The sequence below is a fragment of the Folsomia candida genome, unplaced genomic scaffold (assembly GCF_002217175.1).
Source record: "Folsomia candida strain VU population unplaced genomic scaffold, ASM221717v1 Fcan01_Sc003, whole genome shotgun sequence".
NCBI classification, from domain to species: domain Eukaryota; kingdom Metazoa; phylum Arthropoda; class Collembola; order Entomobryomorpha; family Isotomidae; genus Folsomia; species Folsomia candida.
The window spans coordinates 6502078-6517432 of NW_019091195.1; the positions used below are offsets into that span (position 1 = coordinate 6502078).

A 15355-nucleotide genomic window follows, 5' to 3' on the forward strand; every position below is an offset into this window, starting at 1 on the left:
CATCCATTGCAGATGAAGAGAGATGTAAATATCCATATTTGTGCCAGAGAGTACGTTTCTCTCGAGACAGGACGACATATGTATGTACTGTGCACCAAGTATTCAGTTGTACGTACTTTATAGTTTGAGTCTGGGTATTTGTTTATGCATGACTGTATTCAGAGGAGTCTATTTTTTGCGTTTAATTGTAGATGACAAGAATCATAATGAAAATGTTCATGCATATGCATTTGACATGCTTTGGACTTTTTGTAATTATTATGTAAAGTTACTACTTTCGGTAAAAAAAAACATTAAAATGACCCCATGATAAAGAAGTAAAGTCAAATGCAGGTCTTATTTCTGAAAAATTCATACTTTTGCATATCCTTCTAATTGCACTTTCTATCTCAAATGATGCATATCAGAAATGCGAGCATATTTAATACATAATTACGTAATTCTCAGCTCTGCACTTCCGCTACTTCATGGAGTATGTCTATTTTAGCTGTGGATTAAGCTTGGTTGAAGGAGAGTTCTTTATTGTGGTTAATCCAATACATGCAAAATATATGAAAACGTACAGCCCCATTGCTTCTAGTTGCCCAAGGTTTGTTAGCATGGTAAACGAGTAATAAGAGGAAGAAATAAGAATGGAATCAAGCAGAAGCAAGAGGGCGAGTAAAATAAAACAGTGGAGACGAATACAAATCTTTAGTCACATGGATGGATCGAGGAGGAAACTGCAGTTCAGTTGGTATACAATAGTATACATACGTGGGTCTACATTTTGGCATAATATAAGTACAGACACAAGGATATGTAGGTAGACGAACAGGCCTGTTTTGTCGGATTATATTAGCACTTGGTCATTATTTTACCTGCACATCTTTCACCCAGTTTCGCATCTCGTCGTCTCTCTCTTCATCTCCTCCTCTGTCCCCTACTACGACGAATATACTTATTTATACGAGGACTATTTTCTGCTAGCAGATTCCCTCTCACCTTCGTTGGAACATATTAATTTACTGACGGCGCTGTTAATCTGCTAACAACGGCTGTAAATTATATTTTTTATCGTTTAATGAAGCAATAACTTAAGGTAAGGTGAATACTTTACTTTGAAAGGTATTCAAAGGAGATTATTATGCCATATAAAACCAGGGTTTAGATAACAAGTAAACTTTTTACACCTTGATAAAATGTGTACGTAATGTAACACATCCTATTATAGGATTCCTATATCTTTTTTCCTCTAATCACTTTCCTTGTAGTTTGTAATTAACCTGCAAAAACTTTAAATCATTGTTTGGTCCATTCATTATTCGATGACTAGAGTTTGTGGGACGACAATATTTGCATGGAAAGTCATCAGTACATACCTTAAAGCTTATGTACATACATTTTTTCTTTATTACGCAGAATAGTGTGTGCAATCAAGTTTTTAATCTCAAGTCATGGATTATTTTATTGCAGAAGGAACTCAAATATTGAAGATCTGAAAATTCTAGCGATGATTGATAATTATGGAACCCACTTTGAAGGAGTGGTGGACCTCAAGGCCTGATACGGATAATGGCACCTTTTGTCACTCCTCCTCTAATCACTTTGATCCCTTGAGATTCGACATTACTAACATTGGACTTCATCATGAGCATTTCACTGCCACCTTATTGTTTTGAAAAGCTACCATGGTTCTTGTCAGTTGATGAATCTTGCGTTTTCAAATCACACATTTGATCCGATATGTTTGTTTAGTCAATAACTTATCAGAGTCAATCCAGAAACTTAACGTATTTATGTTGATATCGACACAGTCATTGCGAGCTCTCTTTTTGAAACGTTGTTACTTAACTCCTTGATGAGTCAAAATGTATATTCGCGTCAATTCCATGTCCATTATTCGGGTGGGGAGAAAGTTTTCCAGACTGTCCACACTGTTAGTCATCATGTTGGTGTCCCTCACCTTTCTCTTCCTCGTCACGCTGATCTCTCCTGAAGACGCCAAAGTCGTACCCGAGAACGACGCCAACTATCGACTAGGTATGTCCAGTACTGCTTATAGTTAATTTACGTTCTAGTTCACTAGTGTTCCATGTTTGTTGTGGTTTGCCACTAATTACGAAAATCTAGGAAAATTAACCATCATAATATAAATTATGTACAATGATTATGTACCAAACGCAGATATATATATACACATTCATATTGATTAATACACGAAACATTGAAATTGAATATTACTGGGCGTTTATGTGTTCAGAAAATGGCAGCCAAAAGAACTGGACAGCCTCTGAGTCTTTTGCAATGTCGGACTTGCGACACATTTTTAAATATTGGAGCAAACAAACGAGTTCTTTGAAAAAGCAACCTCCAACCAAGGATGATAAAAACAAGCGAATGTGTAAGAGTATATGAAAAAATCTCTGGGCAAAGTAACAATAATATGTAATAGCACATACTAGAATCAAGTCAATATTCACGCCCGCATTCCTTACAATCACTGAAAATTTAACGCTTACCGTATGCTTTAATACAACGTCTAAGCTACATAGGTCGTAAATTGCACACATGTAATTAATTGTCAAGCGGACTCATATGCAAAGCGTGTACAGATTTACTACAAATTTTACATGATGTTGCACTTTTTTGTTGTAAATAGCACCTCCTTATGAATATCGCTCTTTACATGGTCTTCAATCGGTGTGTATTTATGTATATAAGGTCACACAGGTTGCTTATTTCTATTGTTGATTTCTCGTAACTCTGCTTTTGTACATTATGTTGCACAAACTTTACGGGAGAACGTACCTTTTGTCACTCTTTCTGTAAACCTTAAACCTAAATCTTATTATTAATTTGAATCAAAATGTCAAAAATAAGTAATCGACTCTTGAAATCTTACAGCCGAGCTTTCCACCTGGAAAATAAATCAGTCCCTCTTAATAGAAGACTATATTGATCTACGAGACCCTCACTCATTCATTCTTCAACCAACCGGAACCAATGGAATGGATGACATTTCACCATATTGTGGAACGGATAATGTCAAGTTGCTTATAATGGTCGCGTCCGCACCAAAGAACATCGTGGCTCGAAATGTTATCAGAGAAACTTGGGGATCCAAGCAAGTTTTGTGGGAGAAGGGTTGCCGGTTGCTATTTATGTTGGGACGGAGTGATAATGCCACAGTTGATGTAGGTCACCCATTACCAAAGAATTTTACAATTTTTCAAGAAATTATTATATATTATATTTTATTAAGAAATTATTAGCAATAACGACCCATTATTTCGTACAGGAGCTTATAGCTGAAGAATCAACCAAGTATGATGACATCGTGATGGAAGACTTTCGCGACACGTACCATAATTTAACATTGAAATCTGTCGCTATGCTCAAATGGGTGAATCTGACTTGCACCAAGAATAATGTAACGGAATTCCCTCAACGACTTTTAAAGACGGACGACGATATTTTTATAAATATTGATCGACTACTACGTGTAATTCAAGAGATGCCTAATGCAAGAATGATGTAATTACACAATCATCTCTTCTTAATTATATATGCTGCTTACATATATTAATATTATATTGATATACTTTTGCAGTGGGAGACTCACCTGCGGAGCTACTCCAATTGGCGATTCTACTTCTAAATTGTAAGTGATGACAAGATTCATTTTCAGATTAAAAAAATCTGTGCATGTGCATAAAAACAAATGTGTTCTGCTAAATAGTTTATTCTGTATTAACATAATAGAGTTACAATGTCTTATTTTATTTTTTTAGGTATATGCCAAAATATTTATATTTGGGCAAAGTCTATCCTGGATACTTATCGGGCACAGCTTATGTTTTGAAATCAAATATAATTCCAACCCTCCTTGAGAATACAGCCATTGTTCCGATTTTGCATTTGGAAGATATTTATATTACGGGCTTGCTCGCACGCCGCAGCGGCATATACCCGGATGATTCTGCATTTTTCACGTACAATCGCATAGAGCCAAAGGATGATTGTGCCTTACGATTTATGGTATTGAAGGATTTGTATAAATACTTGTTTCAATTATTTATGTATGTATAACATTACGTATTTTGCGATATTTAACCTTTAGGTCAATTCTCATCAAATGACACCGCCAGAAATGAAGAAAATTTACGCGAATTTGAAGACCACCCCTTCACTCCCTTGCAACCTGAAGAAAGCCAAATGGCTCCGAAGAGTTCCGAAGAATATAAGCAAGCGGTTGCGAAACCTGTGCTTGTTCAGCAGATAATTTCAATGAATCTCCTCTTATATATAGTAAGCATTTATCTTTACTTTATACGTAGCACTCCACTTAGTATATTTAGTGCATGTGCACCTTCCTCAAATTTGTTTCAGACAAGTTCTCTAGTCACTGATAATCGTAATGTGTATTGACAATTAAATAGACTGATTTAATCAGAATCCTAACATATGTAGTAGTGCACTTATGTACTTAGGCTTAAGGCTTAAATTGTGTTTTGAAGTAGATATGTACATATTTTTTACTATTTTCTGCCAATGTTATACATAATTACTGTATTATTATCTGTATGTAAAGCTACGGCAAGTCCGGTGATATCATGTCAAGAAAAAAATCTCAAACTCTGGAAGTGTAATGGTAGTATTGAGCAGTTTACTTAAGAAACTATGAAACCTGATGGACTAATTGTTATTTGCCATATAATGTACATGCTATTTTCCGATAAGACAATAACCGCTGTTTATCACCAATGGAATATATATTATCGGTTTGTTACCTTTGCTGAATAGTCTCAGAGAAGTCTGATCACTGGAGCCTTGCCTTTTACGAATTTATAATCGAATGTGAGCCGTCCAAGTATGTATAGTAGTCATTCATTGTTGGGTTTAGCAGCACTGATGTAAAACAACATGACAATGGGAAGGTGACGCCAAAATTATCACACTTTCATGCCAATATTTTAGAATTAGGCCAAGAATAATGTTGTACTGGTGACAACTCATAAAAAATAATGTACGTAAATATTAATTATTGTTGTCTTTTAATTGCATTTTGGAAGATTAATTGATCAATATTATTATGTTGATTATGCAATAAAATAAAGTTAAAGACAATCATATTGTGTTATAGTTTCTCATAATTTCTAATACCGGTGTGTAAATAACCTATATATGTATATTATTATGCATTTATCTAAATCCTAGTGGAATTTACATATTATGTATGACATTCATACACGCATATAATTTCATTCTAGTGCTGCATCACAGACTTCCTTTCTCGAGACTCAGTAACCAAATGATTAAGAACTACTAACGCCACATTAATTAATAAATTAACTTAAACGTCAATGCAATGTACAATTTTAACAAATAATGTACAATTTCCTCGGGCTTAGAAACATAAAAATGAAATCTATCTACGCTGTTTTATGTCATGAAAGTGATAAAATTTACCATTATTATTACAAGTGCTAAAAAGTTTGGCAAATTAAAAGAGGCGGAACTTTTTCCCTTTGAGGGTTTCGGTTTGCTGCTGTGCTTGGAAGGTAAGCTGCTGTCCGTTGTGGTCATAATGTCGTAGGATGGATGGTGAGGATTGGAACCATTCTCCAGCGATATGGAGTGTGTGTTTTCCTGGTAGTAAACGGGTGGGTTTGATACTTCCGGAAGATAATTACCACATTTTGGAAAATCCTTTGGTGCTGACAGCATTTCAGAAACATTCCCAACCTAGATATGTGCATAGGTATCTTGAGTAGGAACTCTTGTATATCATAACAATTCGTATGTATGTATAATAATTTGTCAAACCTGAAGAATTAATCCCATTCCAACCTCCACTAAAAAATACATAGACATTTTATGGGGGCAAGATTTTAGGTCGTATACATAATACACATAAATATTTTTTAAAAAATACCATGAAAGGTTATATGGCAATGGTAAAACCAGAACCCTGGATTATCCGCACTACACATCATCGAATAAATATTAAAAGAGTTTCGCATTCAATACATACCGAATATTGAGCATACCGAAATCTGAAAATTGTGTATCCACCATCGGGAACGGTGACAGTATCCTTTATGACGGCTTTCAATGTCTGTCTAGGAATTAACCCCTATGTACATGGATTAAATAATTAAAGCACTTTTGATGTCAACACGTCAAGTCATGATTAATTATTATTACGGCTTCATCTCGATTTTTAATAAAATGGGGCTCAGTGGATTTGTTCAGTCGTTCCATTGCCACCACTCTGAATGCATGTCCATGTAAATGGAACGGATGGTTGGCGTCAAACGTATAGCCTCTACAAATTATACGGAATACTTAATGACGAGTGACAGTTTTTTGAATAATTGATATACGTTCTAAAACTGCTCCATATTTACCTGTCTACCATTACAAATTCCACAATGGAATTTAGCTCTGAAAAGAAATAAAAGAATGAGATTTTATCTAGTCGTATGTTTGCTAGATTTTATATGGGGTGTCGATATATACTTCGGTACTTACCAACTTTTAGCAAATGCACACATTCACAATACTCTGCAGTGCAGTTCACTTTCATGGACTTGTCATTGCAAAATTGCATTTCTGACATACTTTCCGGCTGTGTCAAAATGGGGACGGCTGGCATGACATGTGATATGTAATTCAGCTGGGGTGTATACAACTTAAACCCCTTTCGTACTGCGAACGAATATATAACCAAATAATTGTTAGCAGATCAATAAGTTTAGTTACACCGTTAAAGTCATTTGTTTTACCAGTTCGGATGGGAATATGTGGGCCATGAAATCTTAGATTGTCAATGGGATTGAAATCGTAAGACAAATAAAATTGATGATCAGCTTTCTCTTTTGTTAAAATTTCTGGATCATCATCTTGAGCGCTGTTCAGCTCCGCAGCCGTGATGTATTGACCTTCTACTCCAGGTGCAGTATTCAGAGGGTTTAATTGCAGGCCATATTTCTCTGGAGCGGCTTCATGCCAATTTCGTATATTGTGTGATGGGACCGTTCCAATAGGAACCGGGTTGTAATTCAACACTGCCAGTTGATATGCGCTCGTAAATCTATCGTCGCAGTCCATCAGGCCCTAAAATAAGGAAATCAATTGTTTCAGTTTGTGCGTACAAAATCATCGTGGGGAGTTCCAACTACCTGGAATTTGATCCAATATGTTCCAATTGGTTGGTCAGCTCGTATGACAATATCCCACCTCTCCCCAGCGTAAACAACTGACCAAGCAAAGATATCACAGCATTACTATGGATTATACTAAATTAAATATTTAGCTTCATCCTTTCAGTACTACTTGCCTATTGAGTCGACATCCACAGGCTCTATATCAAAGATAAGTTTAGCTAAGCCGTTAAAGTCATTTGTTTTATCAAATATATGAATTAGTACCGAGTACCTATATCAAAGCCATCCGATGATATAACCGTCATTGTATGGTTTTCAATGGACACCGCCAAGGGGCAGTTTAACACGCTATTAATGTTTTTTTATATTCTTGTTAGCATTTAAAAGAAAAATGTACAATGTAAAAATGTTGGCATTTTATCTTACCCATTGCTAATCAGTCTCACCCTGTAAGAGCTCCCTTGATCTACTCTCACTTCGTAAAGAGGAACATACGGCTTTCCCTTTGTTTTAATGGTCTAGAAGTATTTGATCAGTAAAAAACGACATTATTATAGATCATGGCACGATGTTTTGTTTTGATAAAAACCTCATGATCGCCAAAATCCTTAAAAAATCCAGGCGGAAATCCCCGACCGTTGATCAATACTCCACGAGGTTTGTTATCACCGTCGGCGTGATGATGACTAAGAAATACAGGAAGTGACAGATCCTACGACGACGAAATTTACAAATAATTTTTTGTGATCAAAGGGATAAAACATAACTACGTAATTAAAAATAGGCAGAACATACCGCCAACCAGTCCCAAATCAGCAATTCATGTTCTGGAAGGTCAAAATCGTATAGCGAATTGTTTTTCTTTGGTTGTCGAACGACTAGTGAACCGAAGATCCCGTCCCTGTTAAAGTATTATGGATTGTCTCATTAGTAAAATCATCCCCATCATTAAGCTGCTTAAGATGATTCTCAAATTGAGGGAAACTAATTTTTTCATTGATTGATGGTGGAATGAAATCGCTTAACTCACCCTCGTTGAAAGCCAGCATGAGAATGCCAAAAATATGATCCACCAAGAGGCACTTCAAACTCATACCTGGTCAATTGTGCCAATTTCATTAAATTACACTAAAGTCAAGGACTGAAATACCTGCTTCACTAATGTAATATGTAGATATGCACATATTTTACCGAAAAATTCCTCCAGCCGGAATGGGACATTGCGTGGTACCTGGTACGCCGTCCATCCATGGCGTTTTCTTTTGGTGAATCCCGTGCCTACGAAGTAAGCATAGCTTTATTTTTTTAATCTTTATTATTGGTTCATTTTGTCTCTACGAGTTTTACTGAATCTTTATATAAAATGAAATTTTACCAGTGAATGGCAGTACCCTCACCGTACAGATTGTTTTTCACATCCACAACCACGGTGTCCCCTTGGCAGACCTACATTTGCATATGAAACAATAAGTTCTGACGGATACTGAACTAATATTTGATTTCGAAGAATGCAATCTACCCGTATTGCAGGTCCGGGCATCATTCTGTTAACAACGGCAATCGCACGCTTAACTCCATCGGCAGGAATGCAGTCAAATCTCGAGCAGTCGGAAGTAATGTTCGGACACTCATAACATGCTTTGAAAGGAAAATTTATTATTAAGCAAAATTAGTAATGAATTGATTAGTGCATACCTAAATATTCTGATATTTATTCATTTGAGAATTAGATTTTGAGTTCATTAATACATTGTTTCTACATACATACATATGTATATGTATTCCTCATATGACGCTGCCTGCTAAATATCTGTACCAATTTACGTGGTACTTATTTGCATACTTGATCACATGAAACGCTAACGTAATCATCGAAAACCATTATTGTTTCGGGTATTCGTTTTGCTATGTAATTTGGTTTATAAAACATGATTTACACTAATAATTACATTAAGTCTTTTTATATTCCTAGGTATAAAAGCCTATATTGGTGTTAAACTTTGTGTTGAACTCCTTACAACTATAAATACGGCATCAAGATAATGCAGACTGAGGATGAGTGCTAAAAAAGGATGGCACATGTCATAGTTGTAAATGAAAGTTTGCCAAAAAATAACCCTGGGCGAAATTAATTTTATTTTAATAAGTTCCGAAAGCTTGCGGTCTTAAAAAACCTTGCAAAGTCATCTATCACGCAAATTAATTTTCAGAGGGTACAACAGTTGAACAGGATATGTTTCGGTAATGAATTTAGGAAAATATTCAAATACAACAAATGTCTTTCCTGGCTTTAAATTAGAAAATGTTATGCCTTAATGGGCAAACTTCCAGTCAAACCTAATGTCATCTTTGAAAGTGCAGCAAATTGCTTATCAGATTCCGAAATCTTTGTAATCCAAAATTCAAATTGCGTTGTCTATTATCTTCTAGGTTATGTATTTTTAGCATGTGCAATTATATAAGACGTATTCCACCATGATTGTAGTGTATACTCTGACACATTGCCATCTAATGAAGGTTTGTTTTCTCAATCACTTCCTTTCGGCCTGGAAGTATGTATATATCTATATGAAGCATAGTAGATATGTTTTCCTTCTTACCTTTACTCAGGACCCAAAAGTACTCTAAAAAATTACAAAAGCTTTATATGTAAAAGTGTTCCATAACATGAAACGAACAATTCGAGAGTATTTATTTACCCAGAGTGAAGTTGTATCCACAAGTCATACTCTTCAAAGGATCAGAAGAACATTCACGATAACACGGATGGCGTTCTGGGAAATCTGAGAATTTAATTATCCATTAAAAAGGTATCATGATTTCAGATTTTATCATAAAAACTTCCTTTGGCCAAAAAATACGTATGTTACACGAACTGAGGAATGCAAAAAGTGTATGTACATACATACATATTTACTAAAATTCAATGAAACGCGATCTGCGACCTTGGCATCCTTTACTTGGATGGACTATTGCTCGCGAAAATGAATTCTTAAATAAATTCGAACGCAACAATTGGTAATTGACTTTTCATTATTAGTGTTAGGTGGCCACCAGTAGGCTTTGCCTTGCAAATTCGGCACAGCTACTTGTTGCAAGTGAAATGACGAGGAACAATTACGGTATAATTAAGTTGACAGAAGCAGCGTTGATAAAGCTCCTCGTGCAAAGTAACGTCATCAATGCCACTGCATACGTAGAACCAAACAACATCAAAAGAAATTTCAGAGAAAGATCATATGCACAGCACAACAAAAGGATATCATTCAGCGCCGTTGAGTGTTGATTAAATAAACAATTTTTAAACAGCACTTTGCAGATTTCATTTACTACCCAGATGCAGTTTACATACATAAGCTAAATTATAAATTATATACTGTGCCTGATATAAAATATGATAATAATCACTTGCTTGCCAGGTGTTGGCTAGTATATACTAAATATTTGACGGTTGGACTGCTTAATTGTGAATAGGTCGTAAACTACCCTTATAATATGCTTCAAAAAATTATGACAGGCTTGTTGAATTAATAGAAGATTCATTGAACTGTGACATTGGGAAAGATATCCATTTTTACGATTAAGTTGGATTTTAGCAATAAAAAAATTGTAAAAATTTATACCTGCGTATGACTGTATGGTGGATTGGATTATTGGGAAAATTGAGACGATTGAGAGAACTGCAGCAACTGTCCACTGGATTGTGACTCTCATTTTGATGGCTTATTACGCTTGACACTAGTAAACCAAATTTATTTGCACTATTTTTTTAATTGTATCGAAGTTAATCACTAACTCTATATTAGGTAATTTCGAATCAAAATTTTCAGATCTACAAAGAACTCCAGTGAACCGGCAGGAATTTTTATGACGAAGCAGGTTCACAGACTTGCAAATCTCACTCTCCTCTTTTCATACGCTGTTGCTGCATAACTGAATTGCAATTGCTGTCTCACGGAGCGTAATAAGCTTCGACTTTATTCGCTAATCAATTCGCAACAGCAACTGATGATGCTGGAAGAAGGACTATGTTTTCACTTGATATTCATTTATCGATTGAACACCACCGTGTAATGTAAAAGTAAAGTGTGTGTAAATAAATTTATTCGTGCTATCAATCAGGAACGAGAAATCAACCAATTGTGGAAAAATCTTCCGTAAATCTGAAATGACAAAGAACAATACGTTGCTCTTGATCCGGATCCAGCAAGATCTTCGAGTGGATTAGAATTATCTTGAATGCAAATTCTCAGTACACAACACACACACATACAAACCACTTAATAATGATTCCACAGAAGTCATTAGCATTAGCACGAATATTCAAAAGTCTCAGTTTTTTGTATTACACGTACAAACTTGCTGTACACCTGTCCTCTGGTAAATTCAAACTGCAGCAGCAGCTTATTTATAACTCAAACTTTTTATTTATTTATCCAAATATACAATGCCTTCGGTTTGGAATGGACTATGGTTTGTCCGTTCTGACAATATTTCATATTTCACTAATGTATGTATGGTGATTGTTGCATGAAAGAAAAGCTCGTTTGGTTGGGAAATACCAACCAAGAGAACAAGATACCTGACTGGACGGGCTTGCTCACTGAACTTGAATATTCTTCGTGGAAGTGCAGGCAGTAGATAATTCGAAATTATGTAGCTACGTTAAGATACACGAACGCAACAACTGGTTCGATTACGTGGTAGTTTACACGAAAACACTAATACTTTGAATGACGTAAATTCAAAATATGCCTCAACACCAGCCTTACCATAGCGCGATGAGAATACATAAAATAGCAGCGACGACGTTATTGTTGTTGCTTTGTCGTATTATTTGGATACAGGTAATTATTTACAAGTATCGAATAAATGTCAATTTTAAATTACGTTCATTGTTAACGACGCAGCCGCCAATTTTCTAATAGTGTTCGTTCAAGGTGTCCTTTATACTTACACATTTACAAGTAGTAACCACAGCTAATCGTATGATGCAAACTAACTATGCAATTATTGTGATCTAACTCTTCGATGTCGTCATTTTTGCAAACGTCACAAAATATAATAACTGATATTGCAATTTATTAGTGAATCAAGTATTTCAGGTTCATGTGTGGTCGGGAACAACGAATAATTAGTTAAAACACTTGCGATTGCAAATTTCCATAAAGCAGAATCACACAGAACGAGAGTCACAATATTCAGATTTGATGGTTTGTTTGGTAATTCTCGATTAGAATAATTGCTCAGAATTGGATCTAGTTCAAACTGTCTTGTAGGTCAGGTTCACGTGAGAGATTGTATAAGCTTAATTTATTAACGGGTAGAAATGGATCTGGAGCTGTACAAAGAGAGAAATTGGCTTAATGAAGTTAATTTAAACTGGAAAATGCCTCCTTCCCCACAAAGTTACACTCCAAATACACCAGACTTATAAATGGTACTGATCGCTTAGTGTACTTTTTTGACATCATTCTGAGCTGCTGCTGCTGCTGCCTAATAAATATATTGCTCTCTGTATCATTTAATTCCCAAGTTTGAAGTGATTGCGTGATTGTATGACACAATGTAAAATTTCATACAGACGTTACACTAGTCCACGCATTTCAACTTGAAGCAAATTCGTTTCGGAAAATTAGTCCCCAACTCGTCGTTCTTTTGCCTACATGAACGCTTGTTCAGCTGCTTCAGATGAGATCAGTCAATGGGATCGTGGCGTTTTTGGCTGTTTCGTTTCAACATTCATCGCGCACTGCAGTTTATGACATTCATTATCGGGAAAAGTTAACACTTGGCTTAACAAGAGATTTGAGACTGTGATGGATAATTTAGTGACAGCTAACCTAGTTGCATAAGGTTTGTTTATCTATTATTCCAGTGATTAAGTATATGTCATTACATATGTATATCAAGTAAGGATCAAAATATTAAATGAAGTGGATATTGGATCGGTTTACTGAACCGAAGTAGTAGACACTTAAGAGGAATAATTATCATGAGTAATGTAAAGGATCGACACTTGAACTTATAAAATTCCGTACATATTTCATGATTTTTTACATGATTTCGAGTCATAATGGCATATTTTCATGAACAGAAGCAATTAATAAGTAGGACAAACTTATGACATCCCCGGATTGGATCAATTGGATCATATATGTACAGATTATTCGGCATTGCTATTGAATGTATGTAGATATTCAGAATATAATAGACGGGAAATTACGTCAGAATTTCTAATCTGGAAGAAACCATCTCATTATGCATTGAATTTGGATTTGTTTGTAAAGTTAAATTAAACTAAAAAAACGTTGAAAGACGAAACAATTCCAAATATACATACGTAACATGAGTGGATATTCTTCCCCTCGTGGAGGAGAATTATATATTTTCACTAATATGTGATGGATTCCTGCTTTATAATATGCATTTGATATGTAGCTCAGTATGTTGTACATAAATTTTACAGATTTGCACGAAAATATGCGTGGCGAGAGGATTCTAACCGTGTCCTAGAATGTGTGCCAGGGTAATTAATTCCGTATGATAATGGCCATGATGTCTATTTTAAATCAAATGGGAGGATTCAGTACATCAGGATATTTGTAATTCAATTTCTTGACGATGAGTACTCCATGAAATTTAAAAAGTCAAGGTTGATTTCTGTACCACTCAAGTGTTTCATCAGTTTTCTCTCTTATTGCGCCCAAAATTGTAGTCTGCCAGTGAGAAACACAAGATACCTGTTGACCTGAATGTTTCATTTGTTTGTCATTAATTCAATGTCCTTGATATTTTCCGTTGACTAATAGTATCCTGAATGGTGGTTACATCACTCTTGAAATGTGCATTAATGTACCAAACGTTTTAGATGAGCATATCAAACAATTAAATCCATTACTAATTCCGAAAACTTGAAATCCTAAATTTTCATAATCTTAATTGGCATGAGTTAAATATGCATTTCAATGAAACTATTTACATATAGACCAACTGTACGCAAATTAAGTACAAAATTATGTTACACAATGTGCGGTCGCGAATGTGGGTGGGTAATTTATTATTGTCTACATATACGACCATATTATGCAATTGTCATCACAAATATAAAAATCTCAAGATTGATTGATACACCAAAATGAGAAGTAAATGCATATATTTACCCTATTTAAATTTTTGAAAATATGTACATACATATTGAAATCGACATCAAATTAATTAAAACTAGTACAAATCAATGATTATCGAAGGATAACGAATTGATTTCGTGGTTGTATTCATAATTAAATATGTACATAAAACTGTGGAAATGAATTATTACAACAAGAATACATAATTAAGGTGATTGGTGATTGGCCAGAATGATGATTATTCACTATTTATCGTTAATTCGACCACCATAAAACTATACTACCGACTTATTTACCCTTTCATTTGTCTATGACAAATCGAATCAGAATCATGGATCACACTACCATGCACTTAAGAATGTGTACTTATTTATGCATATCGTTACATGTCCACGAGGAAACCAATAAGTGTCCAATCAGAAAGGATGGGATTGCGTGGGCCGTTCTCATCTTCATCCTCCTGCTTCGTTACACTAAAATCAACCAAAGTATTCGTTCACCACTAAAGCTGCATACACATGACGTGGTACACAACCGTCGGCGTAACATCCAATCGTTCAATGCACACCAATTCTAATCAGTTTTCGATTGTGTCTAATTTCTATTGATGGAGATGAGGTTTCGCTACTGAGCATCTTTACGCGAAAACGTGAAGTTGCAACTAGGTCAAAAGAAAAAGGCTTTGCAACAAGATCACTCATCGCATCGGGAGAATGGAAGTGAAGTCAGCAGCAGGCAGGCATTTATTCTTATTAGTGTTACTATTAGTTCTTCTCGCATGTGCTCGTGAGCAGGTGAGTGCATCCCAAAATATATGCACTTACAATTTCAATTTCCTTCCCATGCTCTCTTCTTATTCTTTGTGGCTAAATAATGGCAAACTAAAATTAAAGTCAACAAACAACAGCAAAGATGAGCAAGATATATAGATCTCAGTCAAACAAACGCAGCAGTCGTCGCAGAAGTGGTACCATTAATGACATTTGCAGTGCACCATATTGTTACCCATCAAATAAATTCACGAGCAAATAAAATGGATTGTTGAAACAGTCTTCATCAAATGTTTACCTTTCT

At 35.3% G+C, this 15355-nt stretch overlaps 2 protein-coding genes across 3 annotated transcripts; one reads left to right on the forward strand and one right to left on the reverse strand.

The window, feature by feature from the left end:
• Positions 1-720: 720 nt before the first annotated feature.
• On the forward strand, positions 721-5109 carry LOC110847798 (beta-1,3-galactosyltransferase 1). Of its 2 annotated transcripts, XM_022094799.2 has the most exons (8): positions 721-1081; positions 1456-2022; positions 2243-2383; positions 2887-3176; positions 3281-3516; positions 3593-3643; positions 3774-4020; positions 4103-5109. In XM_022094799.2, exons 2-8 carry the CDS (start codon positions 1851-1853, stop codon positions 4262-4264), a joined length of 1299 nt encoding a protein of 432 aa, XP_021950491.1. In that variant the 5' UTR covers positions 721-1081; positions 1456-1850; the 3' UTR covers positions 4265-5109. The 2 variants fall into 2 exon arrangements, with proteins under 2 accessions (XP_021950491.1, XP_021950492.1); XM_022094800.2 differs by lacking the exon at positions 2243-2383 and having other exon boundaries at positions 725-1081.
• Positions 5110-5114: 5 nt separating this feature from the next.
• LOC110847797 (laccase-2) lies at positions 5115-12554 on the reverse strand. The gene is made up of 21 exons (XM_022094798.2): positions 10775-12554; positions 9851-9934; positions 9752-9775; positions 8671-8789; positions 8527-8597; positions 8343-8429; positions 8182-8247; positions 7947-8052; positions 7741-7863; positions 7578-7669; positions 7423-7499; positions 7325-7348; positions 7167-7243; positions 6771-7101; positions 6517-6693; positions 6393-6429; positions 6190-6310; positions 6033-6118; positions 5918-5967; positions 5809-5837; positions 5115-5727 (listed from the first exon to the last, which is right to left on the reverse strand). Exons 1-21 carry the CDS (start codon positions 10863-10865, stop codon positions 5425-5427), a joined length of 2175 nt encoding a protein of 724 aa, XP_021950490.1. The 5' UTR covers positions 10866-12554; the 3' UTR covers positions 5115-5424.
• Positions 12555-15355: the final 2801 nt, after the last annotated feature.